Source organism: Lynx canadensis, chromosome B1, assembly GCF_007474595.2.
Source record: "Lynx canadensis isolate LIC74 chromosome B1, mLynCan4.pri.v2, whole genome shotgun sequence".
Taxonomy (NCBI): domain Eukaryota; kingdom Metazoa; phylum Chordata; class Mammalia; order Carnivora; family Felidae; genus Lynx; species Lynx canadensis.
In genome coordinates, this window is record NC_044306.2 from 96,914,343 (window position 1) to 96,934,200 (window position 19,858).

General features: G+C 37.6%; 1 protein-coding gene across 1 annotated transcript; it reads left to right on the top strand.

Annotated features, from left to right (window-relative positions):
• Positions 1 to 923: 923 nt before the first annotated feature.
• PGRMC2 (progesterone receptor membrane component 2) lies at positions 924 to 19,378 on the top strand. The gene is made up of 3 exons (XM_030313082.1): positions 924 to 1,365; positions 16,854 to 17,009; positions 18,135 to 19,378. The coding sequence occupies exons 1-3, from the start codon at positions 948 to 950 to the stop codon at positions 18,230 to 18,232; spliced, it is 672 nt and encodes a 223-aa protein (XP_030168942.1). The 5' UTR covers positions 924 to 947; the 3' UTR covers positions 18,233 to 19,378.
• The last annotated feature ends 480 nt before the right edge of the window (positions 19,379 to 19,858 follow it).

Consider the following 19,858-nt stretch of genomic DNA (forward strand, 5'->3'; position numbering starts at 1 on the left):
CACCTCATTCTAGCCACTTCCCTACCGCCACGGACTATGATTTAAGCGGTAACACCTTTAGTCTGAAACCTGAAAGAAAATTCTACAAGCGAAGTCTTGACCAAAACCACCCGGGAGTGGCTGCTCCGTGCTAGCGCAGGCAGCGAGTAGATTCCGGATTCCAAATAACCGTAGTGCGGGCACTGTGCACTCTTTCCGCGACAAGAAGACTCCAGTTCGTCGCCAAAACTTTTGGGCGGTAGCTTGTCTGCGCGCCCACGCTCCCAGCTTCCGGAAAGGCGCGCCGGCGCCACGGGGGAAAAAGGGACACCCCTCAATAGTTTGCGCCAGCAGTTAAAATTAAGTCGTGGCCTCCCATAAGCCACCAACCTGCGCCCTCGAAAAGGCGACCCAGCCAGGCTCCCGCCTCCGCAGCCGCCTAGGCGCACGTGAAATCCCTAGCGGAGCAAAAGCGAAGAGGCTGGAGTTCGCGGACACGAATTTAGACCTGGGAAAGGAAGCGGTTCCAGGGCGCACGCGCATTGCGAGGGGGATTGGGCGGAGCCTGCCTCCCGGAGGAGTTGCAAAGGAAAGGAGAGCGCGTGGCGCTCCGGAACTCGCGCACGCGCCGTAGTCTCACTCGGCCTGTGCGCGCGCGCGGCCGGCGCTGCATCTTTTCTTCAAGCCCGCCCCCCTCTTCCACTTCAGCCAGGGTAGGCGACGAGCGAAAGCAGGGAAGTGTGGGGCGAGGTGGGCGGGGCGTCGCACGCGAGCGCGGTCTGCAAAAGAAGGGAGGAGGAGGGAGAGATCCAAGACAACGTTACCCCGTCAACACCCAATCGAGAGCAAGCCTGACCCCGCCCCCTCACCTCATGTTATTGGCTGAGAGGCCTCAGATGGGCGGGGTTGGCCGTGGGGTTGGGGAGGGCAGGGGGCGGGGAGGAGGAGGAAGGCGCTGGCGGGCAGTGATGGCGGCGGGTGATGGGGACGTGAAGCTAGGCACCCTGGGGAGTGGCAGTGAGAGCAGCAGCGACGGCAGCAGCGAGAGCCCAGGCGGCGCGGGAGCGGCAGCAGAAGGGGGCGGCTGGGCAGCAGCGGCATTGGCGCTTTTGACGGGGGGCGGGGAGATGCTGCTGAACGTGGCGCTGGTGGCGCTGGTGCTGCTGGGGGCCTACCGGCTGTGGGTGCGCTGGGGGCGGCGGGGTTTGGGCGCCGGGGCCGGAGCCGGCGAGGAGAGTCCCGCTGCCTCTCTGCCTCGTATGAAGAAGCGGGACTTCAGCTTAGAGCAGCTGCGCCAGTACGACGGGTCCCGCACCCCGCGCATCCTGCTCGCGGTCAATGGGAAAGTCTTCGACGTGACCAAAGGCAGCAAGTTCTACGGCCCGGGTGAGGAGGAGTTGGAAGGGGAGGGGGAAGACCTCCTGTAGCTCAAGTGCGACCCTCTTCCGATGGTGGGTGCCCCTAGGCACTGGGTTGGTTTGCCCAGCTTTCTCGATGTCTGAACCCCTGCGCCCTGGCTGCTGCACCTGGGACGGCCGGCCCCACACACAACCCCAGCAGCGGGCACTTACAGCTTTCCACCCTCCGAAGTCTGTGTTTCAGTGTTGCTAGCTCTCAGCTTTCATCTTTCTCTCATCCCTCCACGAAGCCTTTTCTTGTGCTGAATTTTTCAAAATACTTTTAGTTGTCGCCTGTCAAGCTGGCCCATAACCTTTCCTGAGCTTTCTGATTCCTGGGATAGGTGGGGGCAGGAGGGAGGAGAGATGTCTAAAGTACGGACCTGAAGTTGTACGCCAGGTAATTCACAGCTTTCCTTTCTTTACTCTTTTTAGCCACTGATCTCCCTTTTCCCTCTGCCATTCCCCATAAGGCCACGTTTAGGTACACGTAGTTACAAGTTCCTACCGTTTAGCTTGTGAAGTCTGGGCATATAAGAAACATCTCAGATTCTTTTTCTTTAAACCAGTTTTAGTATGGAGCCACTTTCCAAGATTAACCGTGTATGTAGGATGTAGACAGACCAGAATGTAGATCTTAATAAAGACTGGCAAAGATATTCTCCCTGAGTTTTGGAGGTGGAGCTCAGATACCCCAGCAGGCGGGCCTGTCTGGTTTTTCTTTCTTTTTCTTTTCTTTTCTTTTCTTTTCTTTTCTTTTCTTTTCTTTTCTGATCGTAGGAAGGCAAGCATTCAAATACATATTGATAGTGACTTACTGTGTTTTCACTGAGCAGAAAAAACTTAAAAAAGCTATAAATCCACACCCCAGTGCAAGGTTTCTGCAAGTTAAAGGTTTTTAAAACTTTGCTTTCAGAGAACCGTGTATGTAGGGTCACTGGGTTAGAAACCCTTCTTTCTTCCATGTAGTTACAGCGTACATTTCAGATTATGCTAATAAACTTCAGTTCAGACTCATGGAACCTGTTGGTATACGATAAAATTGAGCAACATTGTACATCCTGGTTATGTAGTAATTAATTCTAAGCTTAAAAAAAAGTGACTACAATAAAAAATAAATAATAAAATTAGGGACCTAGAGTGACCTGTTATTCGAAAGAGTACATTCAAGCCTTAAAGTTAAGGGGGTTGGCAAGTCTAAAAACAAGTTGGTTTCCTTCTTGATTTAATCTGTTAGTACAGGAGATTTATTGGTACTTGTAAATATATACTTTTGGTTTTAGTGTTTGATGGCTCGAATATATTTTAAAGTGCTTTGGTTAAGTGAAATAGGAATAAGAAATTGGAGATTTTATGTGTTAAACTATTTAATTGCTCAGTTGCTTGTATTTTTGTGTGTACATCTACATTGAATTTAATTAAGTCATAGGTATCTTATAAAGTATTTGCTTCTGGTTATGTAAATATGAAAAACAGTTGTCTACCTACTTAACTCAGCTAAAACAGTTAATACTTTTTCCTAAGAATATGAGGGATAAGAAAATAGAGCCAAAGTAAAGTAACTAAACAGACAGACCAAATTAAATAGTTAATTTTTTTTTAAATCAAGTATTTACACAATATTTTGTACCTGAAGTTTTTTCTTATTAATATTAAAAAGTGTATGCAGTGATTAGAAATTGTGTACAGTTTTAGGTTTTTAATGTAGAGCTTACCCAACTAAAAGACCTGCTTTTGTAGCCCCTATCTAAACTGACAACGAAACAAAGTGTCAGTGCAAAGAAGCATATTAGTCCTCACACATTATGCTTTGCCACTATCTGCAAATAGCTAGGAAAGGTTATCCTGGACATAGTTTAGCAGCCTCCAGTGGCAAATGTTCTGCAACAGAAATTAAAAATTAAGAGTCATAGATATAACGTAGATAGCCTTTGTGCAGCTTGAGCATTAAGGGGCTTCCTAGATAACACGGAGAAATCACTTTTAGGTTGGCTTCCACCAACTCCCAGGTCCTGATGAACAGCCTAAGAGTAATTAGTTATTTTATTCTAAGTATTTATTGTTCAACCTAGTAGAGATGTTTGGAACGTTGTATTATGGAAAGGAACCTTGAAAGTAGACAGATCACCTATGGGCTTGAAATATGTTGACATTTCACATTAACAGATGTAGCACTTTTTCTAAAAGTCTTGAAGCCAAATTTCAGATAAAGTTTATTTTGGGTTTTAATTTTTATTTTCATCTTCAGTCATCTGAGCACTTTGAAACAATTTTAGCCTGACAGTCTTAGGGCTAAGGAGCCAGAAAACCTCATTTCTTTGCCTAGCCAATATCTACTCCCATTTCACAATAATAGTTTTAGAGTTAAAGATTTTTTATTTTGTGAGGTTTTTCTATGTTGAAAAATTCTTAGTCATTTTTAAAGTTCAAGTTCTTAAAAAATTATTGACAATTTAGTGGAGTAAACACATGTTGGCAAACAACTGGCATTAACTACATTTGTCAGCATTAAATTTAGTAACAGTTCAGGCACTTGGCCAGCATGTGAGGAAAGTGGTCAGGTAAGAAACAATGCATATGGGAGGAGAAAGAAAGTAAGATTTGTTAAGCACCTACTACATCAGATCCATTAATTTGTCATCTCCATGTTACTTCAGTGAGGTTAGTAAGTATTCTTGCCCTCAGATGGGGAGTCTGAGGTGCAGATGGGGAGTCTGAGGTACAGACATGGCATTCAAATCCAGGTACATTTGACCACAAAGCCTATCTATACTAGTTCAGGTAAACTACATAATGGGATAAACTTGCAGAGAATCTTACTGTTGTTTTGATACCCTCTCCAGGGTCCCATAAGGATCTAAAGCCTCAAAGAAACACACTTTCATGGCTGTATGTTTTGCTGTCCAATATGGTAGCCACAAGCCACATATGGCTTTTTAATTTTAAGTTAATTAAAATTAAGTATAATTAAAATTGAGTTCCTCCATCTCACTGGCCACATTTCCATTACTCAGTAGCCACATGGCTACCATATTAGTGCACTTTATAGAGAATTTCCATCTTACCAAAGAGTTCTTTTCAACAGCATTGATTCTAGAGGTCAAGGGAGGAGGAGGAGGAAACTCCATTTATTGAGCTTATTATCTCATTTAATTTTCAAACAGCCCTAGGAGATAAGTAATGTTCCCATTTTACAAATGTGGAAACTGAAACTCAAGGAGGTTTTACTCAAAATCACCTACTTAGTGGCAAAGCTAGAAATCAAACAGTATAATTGACTTCACATGCCATCCCATCCCATTGTATCACAACAAAATATAATTTCACACATTTCTAGAGTCATAATAGAGTAGGAAGACTAAATAATAATAATTCTAAATAACTTGATTAATATTACTACAGTGAAATTCTACCAAAATAGTGTTTTTGTTTATTCTTTAGAATGGCAAACAATTGTACAGTTGTATAATTTGTATAATAGTTTATTCTGCATTTCTGAAATTTAAATAAATATATGGCTTTCCCCTTGTTCCGTATAGCATTTTCTTTGACACAGACCAAAGCTGTATTTTCTCCAACTTCCCTTTAAATTCCACTGGAAAAGAAAAAGTCATATATAAAAGAAGTACCCCCATGAAAGGGGCACATGTACCTTTCAAGTGATTTTCCTCCTTTTTTAAATTTTATCTTCAGTATGTTAACTTTTATTTATAGTTTGCAAAATTACAGTTGAAGCAAGAGTTGCAGCATATTGACTAGGCTCAACCTGACCTCTTCCTTCGTGGATATCCTATTCACACTATCAGCTATCATCCCAGCTACTTGCTTTGAAGCCAACTGGGTCTGTTTGGACTAATGGCCATACACATCCATTACCTTTCAGTAAAATAAAAGAATCAGCTAAGTTGTCTAATGAATTTTGATACTCTGCTCAAATTTATAATAGTTATTTCTATAATACCTACTCTGAGTTCAGCATCATGCCCTTATTTTTAATCTTTGAGGGAATTGTATTTATGTTAAATACTAACATTAAGTATAAAAGGATAGCTGAAAGCCCAATGAAACCAGAATATGTTATTCATGCTGGAAGAAAATAGATTTAGTAACATCTAGAGTTAGCCATTCATTTTCTTTTAATAATTCTTTCAACAATCTACGACATAGACCACCCCTCCCCTCTGTACGCATGACAGACATCACTAAATAACTTCTCTACCCTTCGAACCTGCATCATCTCAAGATAGCTAAGATAGGATTTCATCTCCATATTAAATACTGAAAAGGAATTGCCTGTATTTCATTACAGTGTTGCTTAAATAAGATGTTGTGAAAAGTGAGTTAACTGAGTTTTCAAAACAGTTGAGTTCCTACCTGTGTGGAAATTTAGGAAAACAGACAATAAACTAGCATTCAGTATATAACTATAATTTATAGTTAAATATTTTATGAAAGAAATGAATAGGATATGTAATAGAGGGTAAAAAAAAGACTTTATTTAGAATAGGTGGTTAAGAAAGATGTTTTATTTATATTAGTTTATCAAGAAAAGGGGGTTGATATTTAAGCAAAAACCTAAAGGAGTCAGCCATACAAAGATTGGGTGTGAGAATGTTTTGATGCCATCTAGCACTAGATCTAGAACTGATCATATCACAATCAGCAGAGAAAGAAACATCCTTAACCTTTACTGATTTTGAGATTTGACTTCAGCCTTTGTTTGGTTAGTATTACCTCAGTGTTTCTTTTTCCACCAGTCTGGTATGTTTTATTATTCCTCTGTAGATAAAACATATAACCACATTTTTTTTCATTGACTGTAATATCAACACTGTCTTTAAGCAGCTTAATTAGTTTGTATGTTTTATCATTACTGATATATTTAGATTTCTATCATCTTATTTAGTAATTTATCTTTGGCATATGTTTCATTGCCTCCTTTTATCCACTTTTTTTCCTTCGCAGATTGAATTTTTTAATTCTTCCACTCTTTCTCCCTACTTATTTGGATATATTCTATTAACGATTCTTTTGGTGATTTCCTTAAAGTTTTTGCTATAGACACTATCCTTCTGAAGAACATAGGACTATTAGCCAAACATTTCTCTGTGAATTAAAAAAACTCTAAGACACTTTACTGCTATTTGAGAGAATATTTATTTAATAAATATACAAAAGTACCATGCATACAAATGTGGATGGTGTCTCTTGAGATTCTGTAGTATATAGCCATATGTTGTGGCCCTGGTTTAGAAGGCTTTCACTCTATATGGGGTACCTGGGTGGCTCAGTCGGTTGAGCATCTGACTTCACCTCAGTTTGTAATCTCACAGTTCCCAAGTTCAAGCCCTACATTGGGCTCTCTGCTGTCAGTGCAGAGCTCACTTGGAATCCTGTGTTCCTCCCTCTCTCTACCCCTTATCTGCTTGTGCATGTGTGCACACTCTCTTTGTCTCTCTCTCTCAAAAGTAATAAAAACAAAATCATTTAGAAAACTTTCACTCTAGTCCCTCCCTCATCCTATTTTCTATATTATTCCTATTAGACTTATAGTTCTGTATTTTTTTCAAACTCCTCCCCCAAATTTATTAAAGTATTACCTGTTTTTTATTGTCAGCCCTCATTTAAATTTACCAGCATAGTTACCATTTTCTTTATTCACTGTCATTTCTTGCATCTCATTACTTTGTTCAAGGTTCAGCTCTCATTTTAGTGAGGTAGGTCCTATAGTTTTTTCATTGGTAGAAAAAAAGTTCTGGGGCACCTGGGTGGCTCAGTCGGTTAAGCATCTGACTTCAGCTCAGGTCATGATCTCATGGTTCATGGTTCAAGCCCCATGTCAGGCTCTGTGCTGACAGCTCAGAGCCTGGAGCCTGCTTCGGATTCTGTGTCTTCCTCTCTCTCTGCCCCTCCCCTGCTCAAGCTCTGTCTCTCTCAAAAATAAATAAGTAAACATTAAAAAAAAAAATTCTGTCTCTATATGCCCTTGTTCAGGAATAATAGTATAGGTTTAGTATATAAAATTGTACATTGACCTTTACCTCAGATCTTCAATAATATTATGCCACTGTCTTCTATTTCTCTTTAAGTGCTTTGGGTAAATTGCATTCCTTTGATTAATCCGTTTTCCCATTTGTCTTTGGAGTGCCGCTCTTTTACTAGGATTTGTCAAGGTGGGGATTTGATTTTTTTTTTTTTTTAACATGTGCCACACTCTACTAAAATTTGAGGATGTGTGTCATCCATTTATTTTAGAAAATTTGAACTCATTATCTTCAATTATTGCCTCCCCCATTCTCTTTATTCATTCCTCTGGAACTCTTAGTAGGTACACATTAGTTTTTCGTTCTGTCGTTCATGTCTTTTAATCTTTCTTTATGTTCCATCTCTTAATTGCTTAAGAATTTTAGACAAACATACTATAGTTCTTTAATTTGTTTGTATTATTCTGGGGATGCCAGTTCTTGTATCTGCTGTATGTGCTCACTCCTCCATGGTGGTTTGTTTCTTCATGTAGTTTATAATTTTTACTGCAAAAACTTGTCTGCAGCAATTACTGTCTTTTTGTTTCTTGGGGTATTTTTTCTATCTTGTTCCTTAAGCCAACTGTATTTTTTGTTTGGTAATACATAGTTAAAATAGAAGAATTTACAGGGTATTAACAAACATACAAGTTGTTTCCAATCTTTTGTTAATACCTAGTGCTCCTGTAAATATTGATGTACATGTCCTTTTACACACATGAGTAAACTTATGAAGTAAATTCCTAGGGGGAGCCGGGGTGGCTCAGTTGGTTAAGCATCCGACTTCAGCCTAGGTCATGATCTCGTGGATCATAAGTTCAAGACCTGTATCAGGCTCTGTGCTGACAGGTCAGAGCCTGGAACCTGCTTCACATTCTGTGTCTCCCTCTGTCTTTGCCCCTCCTCCACTCATACTCTGTCTCTCAAAAATAAATAAACATTAAAAAAAATTACTTAAAAAAGGAAAATTCTAGAAGTAAAATGACTGAGACTTAGGTTACAGGATATTTTTTATTTGGGTACTTTATTTCCGAATTGCCCTCCAGAGAAATTGGACCAATTTACACTTCATGGAAATGCCTATTTCTCACTCCTTTGCCAAAAAGTGCAATATCAAACTTCCTGGTCTTTGTCAATCTGAGAAGTTAGAATGGTATCTCAATATTGTTTTAATTTACATTTCTCTTTTTTAGTGAGGTTGGCTGCCTTTAGAATTTTGAGTCATTTATGTTTCCTTTCCTACAAATTATGTGTTCATATATTCTTTGCTACAGTTTTTCAATCATGGTATTGGTCTTTTCCTAGAGATTTTAGGTGTTTTTTAAAAGGTGAATCAAAAGTGAATCAATCTTAGCTGCAAACATTTTTCCTAGTTTATTTGTCTTTATACTTTATGGTGTTTTTTCTAAGCCACAGAAATTTTTGGTTTTATGTATTCAAATTTATCTTCTTTCTATGGCTGCTGAGTTTCTTTATCATAAGTTAAAGGTTTTTTGCACTAAAAAGGTTATTTTTTTAAATACGTAGTTTTTTAAAGTACTTCTATGGTTCGGGTTTTTTAGTTCCATTTGGAATTTGTTTTAAGATGTGAAATAAGGATTTTTTTTTTTTTTACAGAAAGCTATGCAGTTATCCCAACACTATTTATAGAATATTTTTCCCCAACACTTGCAGTATTACCTTTACTGTTCACTAAATTCCAATAGCTAATTAAGTCCTATTTTTAATATAATAATTATATAATAATATGGGGCGCCTAGGTGGCTCAGTCAGTTAAGTGTCCAAGTTCAGCTCAGGTCATGATCTTGCAGGCCCCACATCGGGCTCTGTGCTGATGGTCAGAGCCTGGGTCCTGCCTGCTTCAGATTCTGTGTCTCCCTCTCTCTGCCCCTCCTCCACTCGTGCTCTGTCTCTATCTCAAAAATAAATAAACTTTAAAAAAAATTATATAATAATATAATCATTTAAGATGCTATTTTTTCACCTTAGACTTCTCATCCTATGAAGGCTGTGTTAAACTCAGTCTCCATTCCAACATCTGGCATAGGCCTGAAGTTTTAATTTTTCAGTCTTCCCTGTCCCCACCCTAAGCCATAAGCGAGGGCCAAGGCCACTGAGCTCAACCCACAGTATTGTTGACAGCCTTCTAGTTTGAATTTCAGAAGCAAGATTGAGTTAAGGAAAGTATTTTACCTGCCTAAAATGGGAGGAGGCCAAACTAGATTCTTTCCCCATTTTATACCAATGCCTTTAAGATTTGCCCAATGTTAGGGGCGCCTGGGTGGCGCAGTCGGTTGGGCGTCCGACTTCAGCCAGGTCACGATCTCGCGGTCCGTGAGTTCGGGCCCCGCGTCGGGCTCTGGGCTGATGGCTCGGAGCCTGGAGCCTGTTTCCGATTCTGTGTCTCCCTCTCTCTCTGCCCCTCCCCCGTTCATGCTCTGTGTCTCTCTGTCCCAAAAATAAATAAACGTTGAAAAAAAAAAAAAAAAGATTTGCCCAATGTTAAATGTTGGTGAAGCCTCTAGAACCCAGTTATCTTGGCTTCTTGAGAGGTATTCTTTCATTTTCACCACACTACCTTCTCTCTAAAAGTCTTGGGACTTCCTAAATATAAGTATAAAAAATTAATATTTATTACTTGGATTTCTTTCAGTCACTTTTACATATTGCTTCATTTGTTCCTAGGCCCGTTGTAATCTTATTTGGAATACATTACTCAATACAACTATAATTAGGTTTGTTTTTTTTTAAGTTGCTTTAGTAATCACAAAAGACTATTGTCAAAACAGGCCAGAAAACTAGGCTGTTTATAAACTTTAATGAATTAAAGTTTGTCCCTGAGACTATGGTTGTTATACTATGGAAATAACTGAAATATTCATTGTAGAATGTTCTCCTCTTCATAAATACTAATGTAGCTATGTAGTCATTCTAAGAATCACAAAGTTATGTTACATACTTTAGATATTTAGTTCTTCCTGGAATTTTCTGTTCATTGCATTATTCTTTAAAACATTTTCTTACAGTGGCCATATGTTTTTCCTTTTTCAAAAAAATGTTACCCGTTCTACCTGATCATATTAAAGTAAGCAGTTTCAGGATTCACTAACTAGTAGATTTATTGAATTTTGAACTTGAAAAATCTGTGCCACAGTTATGTTAACTCTTAAAAGAGTATTAATGAAATCTGAATTCTAGTATAATGTCATTTTGATGTATTTAACATTATCTTTAAAAGAAGAGTTATTTGGGGGCACCTGAGTGGCTCAGTTGGTTAAGCATCTGACTTCAGCTCAGGTCATGATCTCACGGTTTCTTGTTTCAAACCCCACGTCGGGCTCTGTGCTGACAGCTCAGAGCCTGGAGCCTGCTTCAGATTCTGTGTGTCCTCTCTCTGTCCCTCCCCAGCTCACACCCTGTCTCTCAAAAATAAAATAAACATTATAAAATATTTTTTTAATAAAAGATTTATTTTTAAAATGATGTCCTAGAATATTTGTTACATAAGTACATTTAAGAGAAACTGCCTTGGTTGAATTGCTGTTCATTTTTGGTAGCAAGAATTTTCTTCAAATTAAACATCCACTTTTTTTTTTTTTTTAACATTTATTCATTTTAGAGAGACAGAGCGAGAGCAGGGGAGGGAAGGGCAGAGAGAGAGGGAGACAGAAAATCCAAAGCAGGCTCCAGGCTCTGAGCTGTCAGCACAGAGCCCAATGTGGGGCTCAAACTTATGAGCTGTGAGATAATGACCTTAGCCGAAGTTGGATGCTTGACTGACTGAGCCTCCCAGGCATCCCTGCAAATCCACTTTTATATCAGCATTATATTGTAGTCTATGATAAAGCAACAGAATATAACTCCCTTAGTTATTACTGAGATGTTAATGTAAAAATGAACCCTTAATAGTCAAAATAACATTAGTTTATATAAGCTGGCCTTTATTATTATTTTTTTTATAAATTATACCTAAAGGCTTAATACCATTAAAATTTGTTTTCCTTGGGTAACTCTATGTTATTTTAGTGTAATAGGTAGCCAAGTATGGTTATCAAAATATTGGAATCAGTAACTTTTATGTTTGTTGTGTAAAGGGGTAGTGGAATGGCAGGTATTTCTGGCTTCTCAGATAATGCTTCTGGTTGTATTATAAATGCAGAGAAATGTACTTTAGTTAGACCTCATATCCTCCTTTCTCTGAGCAATGCATCCAATTCCAATTCTAGTTTTTAATGTTATGTTCTTTATGATCTTACAGGAAAAACTAAACTAGTCTAAAAAGACCTTTTCATAAGTTAAATGCTTCCTGAGGGAAGAAGACCGCTTAATATAGTTTAGAGAGTGAAGAAGTATGTTAATCACTGAATCATTCTTTTCTGTTCAAGAGTTAATAAAACATCATTTTGCCTAGAAATAGGCTTGATTTATTAACTGTTGATTCAAGTTCGCTCTTACTAAGTCGACATCTAAAATCAAAAAAAGAACGTGTTTTATGAAGTTTTGTTTTTACATTAATTTAGCATTGAGGTCTCCTTAGAAAAGTTGGCAGAGAATTTTATAAGAGAATGCATTGGTATATATTAATATACTCAGAGATGGAAGATTTTTTGTTTTTATAATGATCTTTTATAATTCAGATAAGTTTTATGGTTTATACTCTTAAGTACTTTGAAGTAGATTGACTTTTGCAGGCCAGGAAGATAAATATTACAACAAAATGATAAGAAAAGGTGTTGATGTATATAGCTTTCTTGTTAATTCTCTTTTCTTTTGATTTAATAGGTGTTCTAAAATATCTATTCCCCTGAAATTTTGTAATTAATGGAAATGCTCCAATTTTCAGGTGTCACTCCACCTTTGGGTTTGTGGATCCTCTGTGTGTTTTCTGAAGGTGGACTATATTTGGAGTAGTTAGAAAAGCAGATGAGGCACTTGGGTGGCTGAGTCGGTTAAGCTTCCTACTTTGGCTCACGGTTCGGGAGTTCGAGCCCTGTGTCAGGCTCTAGGCTGACAGCTAGTTCAGAGCTTGGAGCCTTTCTTCAGATTCTGTGTCTTCCTCTCTCTCTGTCCCTCCCCTGCTTGTGCTGTTTCTCTTTCTTTCTCTCTCAAAAATAAATAAAACATTAAAAAAAATTTTTAAAAGATAAGTGGAAATAGTACTTCCTAAGTCTGCTGGTAATTTTAAGCAAGTCACTGAATGCCTCTGCTTCTGTTCATCTGCCAAGTGAGGAGGGCAAAAATTGTTCCTTTTACTTTGCAAGACTATGAGAGTAAAGTCACGTGCTAGAAAATTCTTTAAATGGTTGACTATCATTTTACATTTGTAGTTCTTTACAGCCTTGATCAGCTTTACTTTTTCTTTTGTGTGTGACTCGTCGCTGTTTTAAGTTTGTCAGCATTAAGGGGATATATAATGTTTATAGATTACTTTGTCATCATTGTCGTTCCTCAAGAAAAAAAAATCACACTGGTTCTATCTATCTGTCTATCTATCGCCTCCATCTCCAGAGAAGCAGCTAGTGCCACAAAGCATGTGGAGTTATGCAAAAAAAATAAATAAACCCACACAACTGCTTTAAGATGAGGGCTACTTTTCTTTTCCCTAGGGACTATTCTTGCTTAATTTTATTTTTTTATTATTTTTTATGTTTGTTTATTTAAAAAGAATTTTTTTAACATTTATTTATTTTTTGAGAGACAGAGAGTGTGAATAGGGGAGGGGCAGACAGACAGGGGGCGTCACAGATTCCAAAGCAGGCTCCAGGCTCTGAGCTGTCAGCACAGAGTCCGACATGAGGCTCAAACTCAGGAACCATGAGGTCATGACCTTAACTGAAGTCAGACACTTAACCAATTGAGCCAACTCAGGTGCCCCTAACGTCTACTTATTTTTGAGAGAGAGGCAGAGTGCGAGCGAGGGTGAGGCAGAAAGAAAGGGAGACAGAATCTGAAGCTCCAGTCTCGGAGCTGTCAGCATAGAGCCCGACTCAGGGCTCAAACTCACGAACCCTGAGATCATGACCTGAGCCAAAGTCGGACACTTAACCGACTGAGCCACCCAGGCTCCCCTGTTCTTGCTTAATTTTAAAAGTTCACATTGCTCTAAAATAAATAATTCCAGGGGCGCCTGGGTGGCTCAGTTGGTTGAGTGGCCGACTTCGGGCTCAGACCTTGATCTTGTAGTCCTTGAGTTTGAGCCGCGTCGGGCTCTGTGCTGACTGCTCAGAGCCTGGAGCCTGTTTCAGATTCTGTGTCTCCCTCTCTCTCTGACCCTCCCCCGTTCATGCTCTGTCTCTCTCTGTCTCAAAAATAAATAAATGTTAAAAAAAAAAATTTTTTTAAAGAAATAATTCCAATTTAAGGAAATTTGGATTTTACTGTGTATATAGAAATAATATTGAATTTCTTTCTCTTAAATGGTTAATACCCTTTTCAATGACAAGTGAAATAGTGGGCAATAATTTGAAGGTTATTAATGTTGACCCATTGTAAAAAGTGTTTCATTTTCTTATATAGAACACAAATTTAAAAGTATAAATTGGTAGTCTAAGTGTATGCTAATAGGAAAATGATTAAATTTTAGGTATATCCATTCAGTAAGAAAATATATAACAATTAAATGGTAATTGTGAATGTCACCTAATATTAAGTAGCGATATGGAGAATACTTAGGAACAGGAAAATAGAATAAGAAAGTGCTTTACTGGAAGGATTATCTTAATTTTCATGTTAATGTATCTGTACCTATTGCGAATGCCACTTCTGGTTCCGTGCCATGAACTTTTCAGAGTATGTTTCTTATACTCAGTGAACTTTATAGTGCAACACTTTCTATAATTCAAATTAATTTTCATAAGTTTTTAGATTTTTGTCTATTTAAGTAGATTTTTGAATTCTCTCAAATGTACAGATACTTTCTGACACATAATCTTCAATTTCCTAAATGCTTTCAAATATGAATATGGGTATAACCATTACTCTGTTTATTTAAAAAGCAAGAAATTTCCAGGTTTTTCTTCTAGTTTACTTCTCATTAGAAAAGATTTTGTTTTGTTAACTGAACAGTAAGCTCTCTAACTGACCACTCTGTTGCTCATAATAGTTAAGCTAGTAATTCTGGTTTTAAAATTATTTTCTCTAAATTACCTTTGTCATGTATGGATAACTATAGCCTCAGGAAAGAAAATTTTTTTCTATTGTAAAATTAGGAATTTTAAAAATCTTATTTATTAGCACTTGATTTTTAAAAAAAATATTTAAGTAACCTCTACACCTAACATGGGGCTCAAAGTCACATATTCTTATGGCTGAGCCAGCCAGGTACCACCTATTAGCATTTAAATTTTTACTTAATTTAGTTTACTGATTTTATTTTAGAGAGCATGAGTGGGGGAGAGGGGCAGAGGGGAGAGAGAGAGATTTTTATTATAAAAAGAATTTTTTAACGAATATATAACCAAAATCAGAAAAAGACCCATTAAGTTCAGAGACCAAACTAATGGTTGACATAGGGGAGGGGGTTGAGGAGATTGCCAAAATTCGTAAAGTGGGGTGACAGATACAGGCTTCCAGTTATGGAATGAATTCATCACAGGGATGAAAGGTACATCACAGGGAATATAGTCAGTAGTATTGTAGCAGTGTCATATGGCGACAGATGGTAGCTGTACTTGTGGTGAGCACAGCATAATATATAGACTTGTCAAATCACTATGCTATACACCTGAAACTAATATAATATTGTGTGTCAACTGTACTTCAATTAAAATAATAATAATTTTTTAAATAGCCAGACTACCAGTTACATGAAGTAAAATTTTTTCCTCCATTCCCCAGAAAAGGTTGCCACTGTTAAGTGTTTGGTCTGTATTCTAACTGGTGTTTTTCATGCATATACAAACACATGTAGAATGTGCATACATGTGTATTCTTTTTTTAATTCAAAGGAAATCATGCTATATGTATACATATACACACACACACATACTCTTCTGAATTGCTGTTTTTAGTTACTCTATCATGGACTTCTGTGTGTGTCTGTACATATAGAGATATCTCCTTCTTTTTGATAGTTATGTACTATTATTCCATTAAATTAATGTACTGTAATTTAACCAATTTCTTGATATGGAAAATTAGGTTGTTTTGGTTTTGTTTATTTGTTTTAAATAACAAGAGTCTTTTTTGTCATAAATTTGAGCGGAGATTTTACTTACTATAAATGAATCTGTTTAAAGTAAAGGATCAAAATCTAGTTAATCCTTATTTGGAATTGCAGCTAATATTTTGGAAGAAACTTTCGTTTCTACTTTATGCCAGGCACTGTGCTAGGCACTGAGGATACTGAGATGAGTAATACAATTGCCACTCTCAAGCACAGACTTTGGGAATGGCTCACTGCTGTCAGCATATAAATCATGCCATTCCTTTCTAGGGAAGTGGTTCTTAATTCCCTGGACAAAATGCTAATCATTTTATGTCAGTCAGAGGAACTGTTCCTATAGCCATGTCTCCTGTTTCCCAAGAGCCTTGACAAATGACAACCATTGTTTAATGACTTTTCATAGTTTATATAGGTAATTGTGAATATATTCTGGTAGTCTGGTGATATTTATTTTGAAAATGGGCCATATTTCTGGTAAAACATTCAGCAAAGATATGTTGAACATCTACGTGTGTTGTGCACTGAGCTAGTCACTGGAGGTGCAAAGATGGTACAGTCTCTGCTCATACAACCTACTTTGGATTAGAGGAAGAAAATGTTTTAGATCCACAATTCACTTGGGTCTTTACCAAGTACTTATCTAGTGGATATTCTGTTTTATTTTTAGATGCCACAATTAATTAACAGAAATCAATAAAGCATTATCTCCCCTCAAACAAACCAGTTTCCAAACCTAATTGCTTAAGTTTCCTCTTCTCCCTAATACCTTGTAGTCTTCAACTTTGAATACAAGTTTTGAGGTATCTGAAATTTAAGTTTTAAATTTTCAGTGAAAAACTTTATTTTGTTCTAAAGGTAGATCTCCAAGAAGTTTCTTCTCATTGTCTAGTATCTATCTGTGCATGTTTTGAAGTTAAGGCTGTGTACCAAATATGAGTCATTATGAGGTTTCTTTTATTTGACCTTTTCCTTTGAGACATTCTAAAATATTGTTAAGGTTGGGGCGCCTAGGTGGCTCAGTTGGTTAAGTGCCCGACTGCGGCTCAGATCATGATCTCACAGTTCGTGAGTTTGAGCCCTGCAGCAGGCTCTCTACTGTCAGCTCAGAGCCTGCTTCAGATCCTCTGTCTCCCTCTCTCTCTGGCCCTACCTAGCTCTCCCTCTCTCTGGCCCTACCCAGCTCATGCTTTCTCTCTCTCTCTCTCTCAAAAATAAACAAACATTAAAAAAATAATAATAATAAACAAAATATTGTTAAGATGATGTCAATAATTTCTTTTTTTCCCCCAGCTGGTCCATATGGAATATTTGCTGGTAGGGATGCCTCCAGAGGACTGGCGACATTTTGCCTAGATAAAGATGCACTTAAAGATGAATATGATGATCTCTCAGACTTGAATGCTGTACAAATGGAGAGTGTTCGAGAATGGGAAATGCAGTTTAAAGGTACCTTCATTTTCTTGGGTTCTTTGGAAATATTAAATTTATGGCCAAAGAAAGTATATACTACTTCACTTCTTTAAGAAACCTAAGGATATATTTTCACCACCATCATTATTTGATGATAAAAATAGCAAAATTTGAAAATGGTTGTTACATATTAGTTAAAAATCCATTTTTAAAAATTGACTTGTTACCAACTGTAAGTCTAACAAATTGTGACACCTTTAGTCTTATAAAGCTTTTTAAGTAAGACATAGTATTTTTAAATATAGGCTTCTATTTAAAACTGAATTCATTATGAATATTGATACTATAATTTATTCTAAAATGATTTTACTGATCTTACTCTCAAAACTATAAAGAAAAAACGTCATTCCCCTTTATTATACCCTCATGGCATCAGTTAATACCTCTTGACAGCTGTGACACTCCAGACAGCTATTTATGTGACCTATACATCCCTTGGAAACAGTTCTGGCTTCTTGGCATTTGAACTGGTTCTACTGTATGAGGTAGTCCTCCTGTCTTCTCCTTCTGGTTTGTCAGTTAATTCACTTAACCTAGTTCAAATTCCTGACCAAAAAATGACTAAATATGTATCACCTTGGACATTATAGTGTTCTAAATTAAGTACTGGTAACCTAAAACAAGGAATATTAACAGAGATGTAAGAAGAGAGTTTGCTAGGAGAAAGAATAATGGTATGACTGGGGCCACACACTGAGTTCTCAAAGAACACAGGATAATGAGTAACAAATGACTTTGCATCTCATTTGGTTTATTTTCTTGGAGACTACTAGCAGATGTCCCATTTTCTCCCAAGAATATTTTCTAGTTGTATCTACTTAGCATGATCTCTAAGTGATTCTGATGAAATGTCCTTGGTTAAGAGCTGGTAGAATGGAACACTTTTCCTGGTAAAGCACAGTCCCCAAGCTTTGTAAATTCCCTAATCCTGTTTTCTTTTGTTCAAGCCTTACATGAATACAAAGACCAGCCAAGGTGAGCAATAGGATCAATTTAGCTTATTCGATATAATTTTAAAAGAGGTGAACACCTTCCCTGCTGTGTAATGGAATAGTAAAACAAATTTGATCACTACTGATTTTCTTTTGGTGTATTTTTCAGAAAAATATGATTATGTAGGCAGACTCCTAAAACCAGGAGAAGAACCATCAGAATATACAGATGAAGAAGATACCAAGGATCACAATAAACAGGATTGAACTTTGTAAACAACCAAAGTCAGGGGCCTTCAGAACTGCAATTCTTACTCCCTTTCACAGAATGTCCAGCGTCTTTGGGTTTGGTTCACCTGCTGCAAAAAACATTCAACAGATTGTATACAAGCTAAATGAGTCTCACTTTGAAGATTTGAATACTAGACATTATTTATGCTGCCAACCTCATTTGTTGCAGTTGTTTGTAATGTCTGGTGGGGCTTCATCATCCTGAAAAGGAGGAAACAGGGACTTTTTTAAAGAGCAAGAAAGTCACAAGGTTACTATTCCCTCTCTCCCTCCTTCCCTCCCTCCCTCCTATTTTTTTTTTTTTTAAATCAAAGACAACCAGATATGTATTTGCTACTTAAGTGTACAAATCTCCTCAAAAACAGCAAGAGATTCATGTGATGTGTTTTTGTTATAGCTCTGAGGGAGGAGACCTAGGCAGGAGAGGTTGGGGGTGCACATCAATTTGAGTAGTTTAGATTATTGAAACATTAAAATGTGAATTCTCAAACTTTTCTTTTTGGGTTTTGTCAGGAAAAAGGAAAAAACCCTTCTAAGAAATCTTTGGAAATTAGGAGAAGGGATTTCAAGTGGATCTAAGTCAAAGTTAATTCCCAATAGCAAGATCATTTGAAACTAGTTTTTATCCCTTCCCTTCCCCTAGATCAAATCAATATTAATTGTGCCTTATTTCACTTACATAGACTTGAATTATTTTTAGGGAAAGCCCCTATGTGAATTCAGAAGTCATTACAAGCAGCATTGAGACTGAAGTTGGAATATTCTGTTGACTGCAAAACCTTGATGTCATTCTGTGTACATAGAATGTAAAAGGAATATTCAGTGTTACTGCCACATATGTTAATATACACAAACTTAATTAGCATTGTAATGGCCAAATGCATTCCCTCATGCTTTTTCTCTTTTAAAAAAAAATCGAAAGTCAAATCAACAACTTTGTCCCCCAACAGCTGCCTAATTTTAGGAGTCTGACCCTCACATCTCATTGGTGTGGGTGCATGGGGCTGTGGTATGGATGTTGTATGGGTGCGTCTGAATGTGTGTGAGAGCGCCTTGGAAAGGACTCTGCAGATACTGTAAATACCAGTACCATTTTAATAAAGCATGTACAATAAACCAAAATAAGCTTGAGTTGGACTTTATATATAAACTGTAAGCCCAGTGCATTATGATATGGTAGTCAGGATTATGCATTTGATTCAAGATAAGGAAAAGTCTTGGAAATGAAAAGCAGGCACTGGTTAACCAACTTGTACACATTGTACCACATTCACTGTAACTTTAGGAAGAAATTCCACTTTGTGGAACATTCTCGAGATCTGAGATTATTCAGGTAAGAATTGATATATAAAAATGTACATATTTTGACTTTATATTTTGATGCTGGCTATACTAGAAGTAATAGCACCCGGGTGATAGTTACTGAACACAAAATAATAAAGGGTATTACACTGATAAGTATTGAATTCTTCTATTCATTTGAAAAAGCCCTTATGAAAAGCCCTGCATATTCTGCATATGTCAGTTACTTGATTTCATTGAGACTATTTAGGTTCTTGGTTACACCAAAAACTTAACAAGTCGCCCATTAAAGTCACCAAG

Bases quoted from the DNA above. Each gene is read 5' to 3' on its own strand.
- PGRMC2 (XM_030313082.1), top strand. From the start codon at position 948: ATGGCGGCGGGTGATGGGGACGTGAAGCTAGGCACCCTGGGGAGTGGC. The intron at 1,366-16,853 runs GTGAGGAGGAGT...TTTTTCCCCCAG, and splicing joins CAGCAAGTTCTACGGCCCGG to CTGGTCCATATGGAATATTT. The intron at 17,010-18,134 runs GTACCTTCATTT...TGTATTTTTCAG, and splicing joins ATGGGAAATGCAGTTTAAAG to AAAAATATGATTATGTAGGC.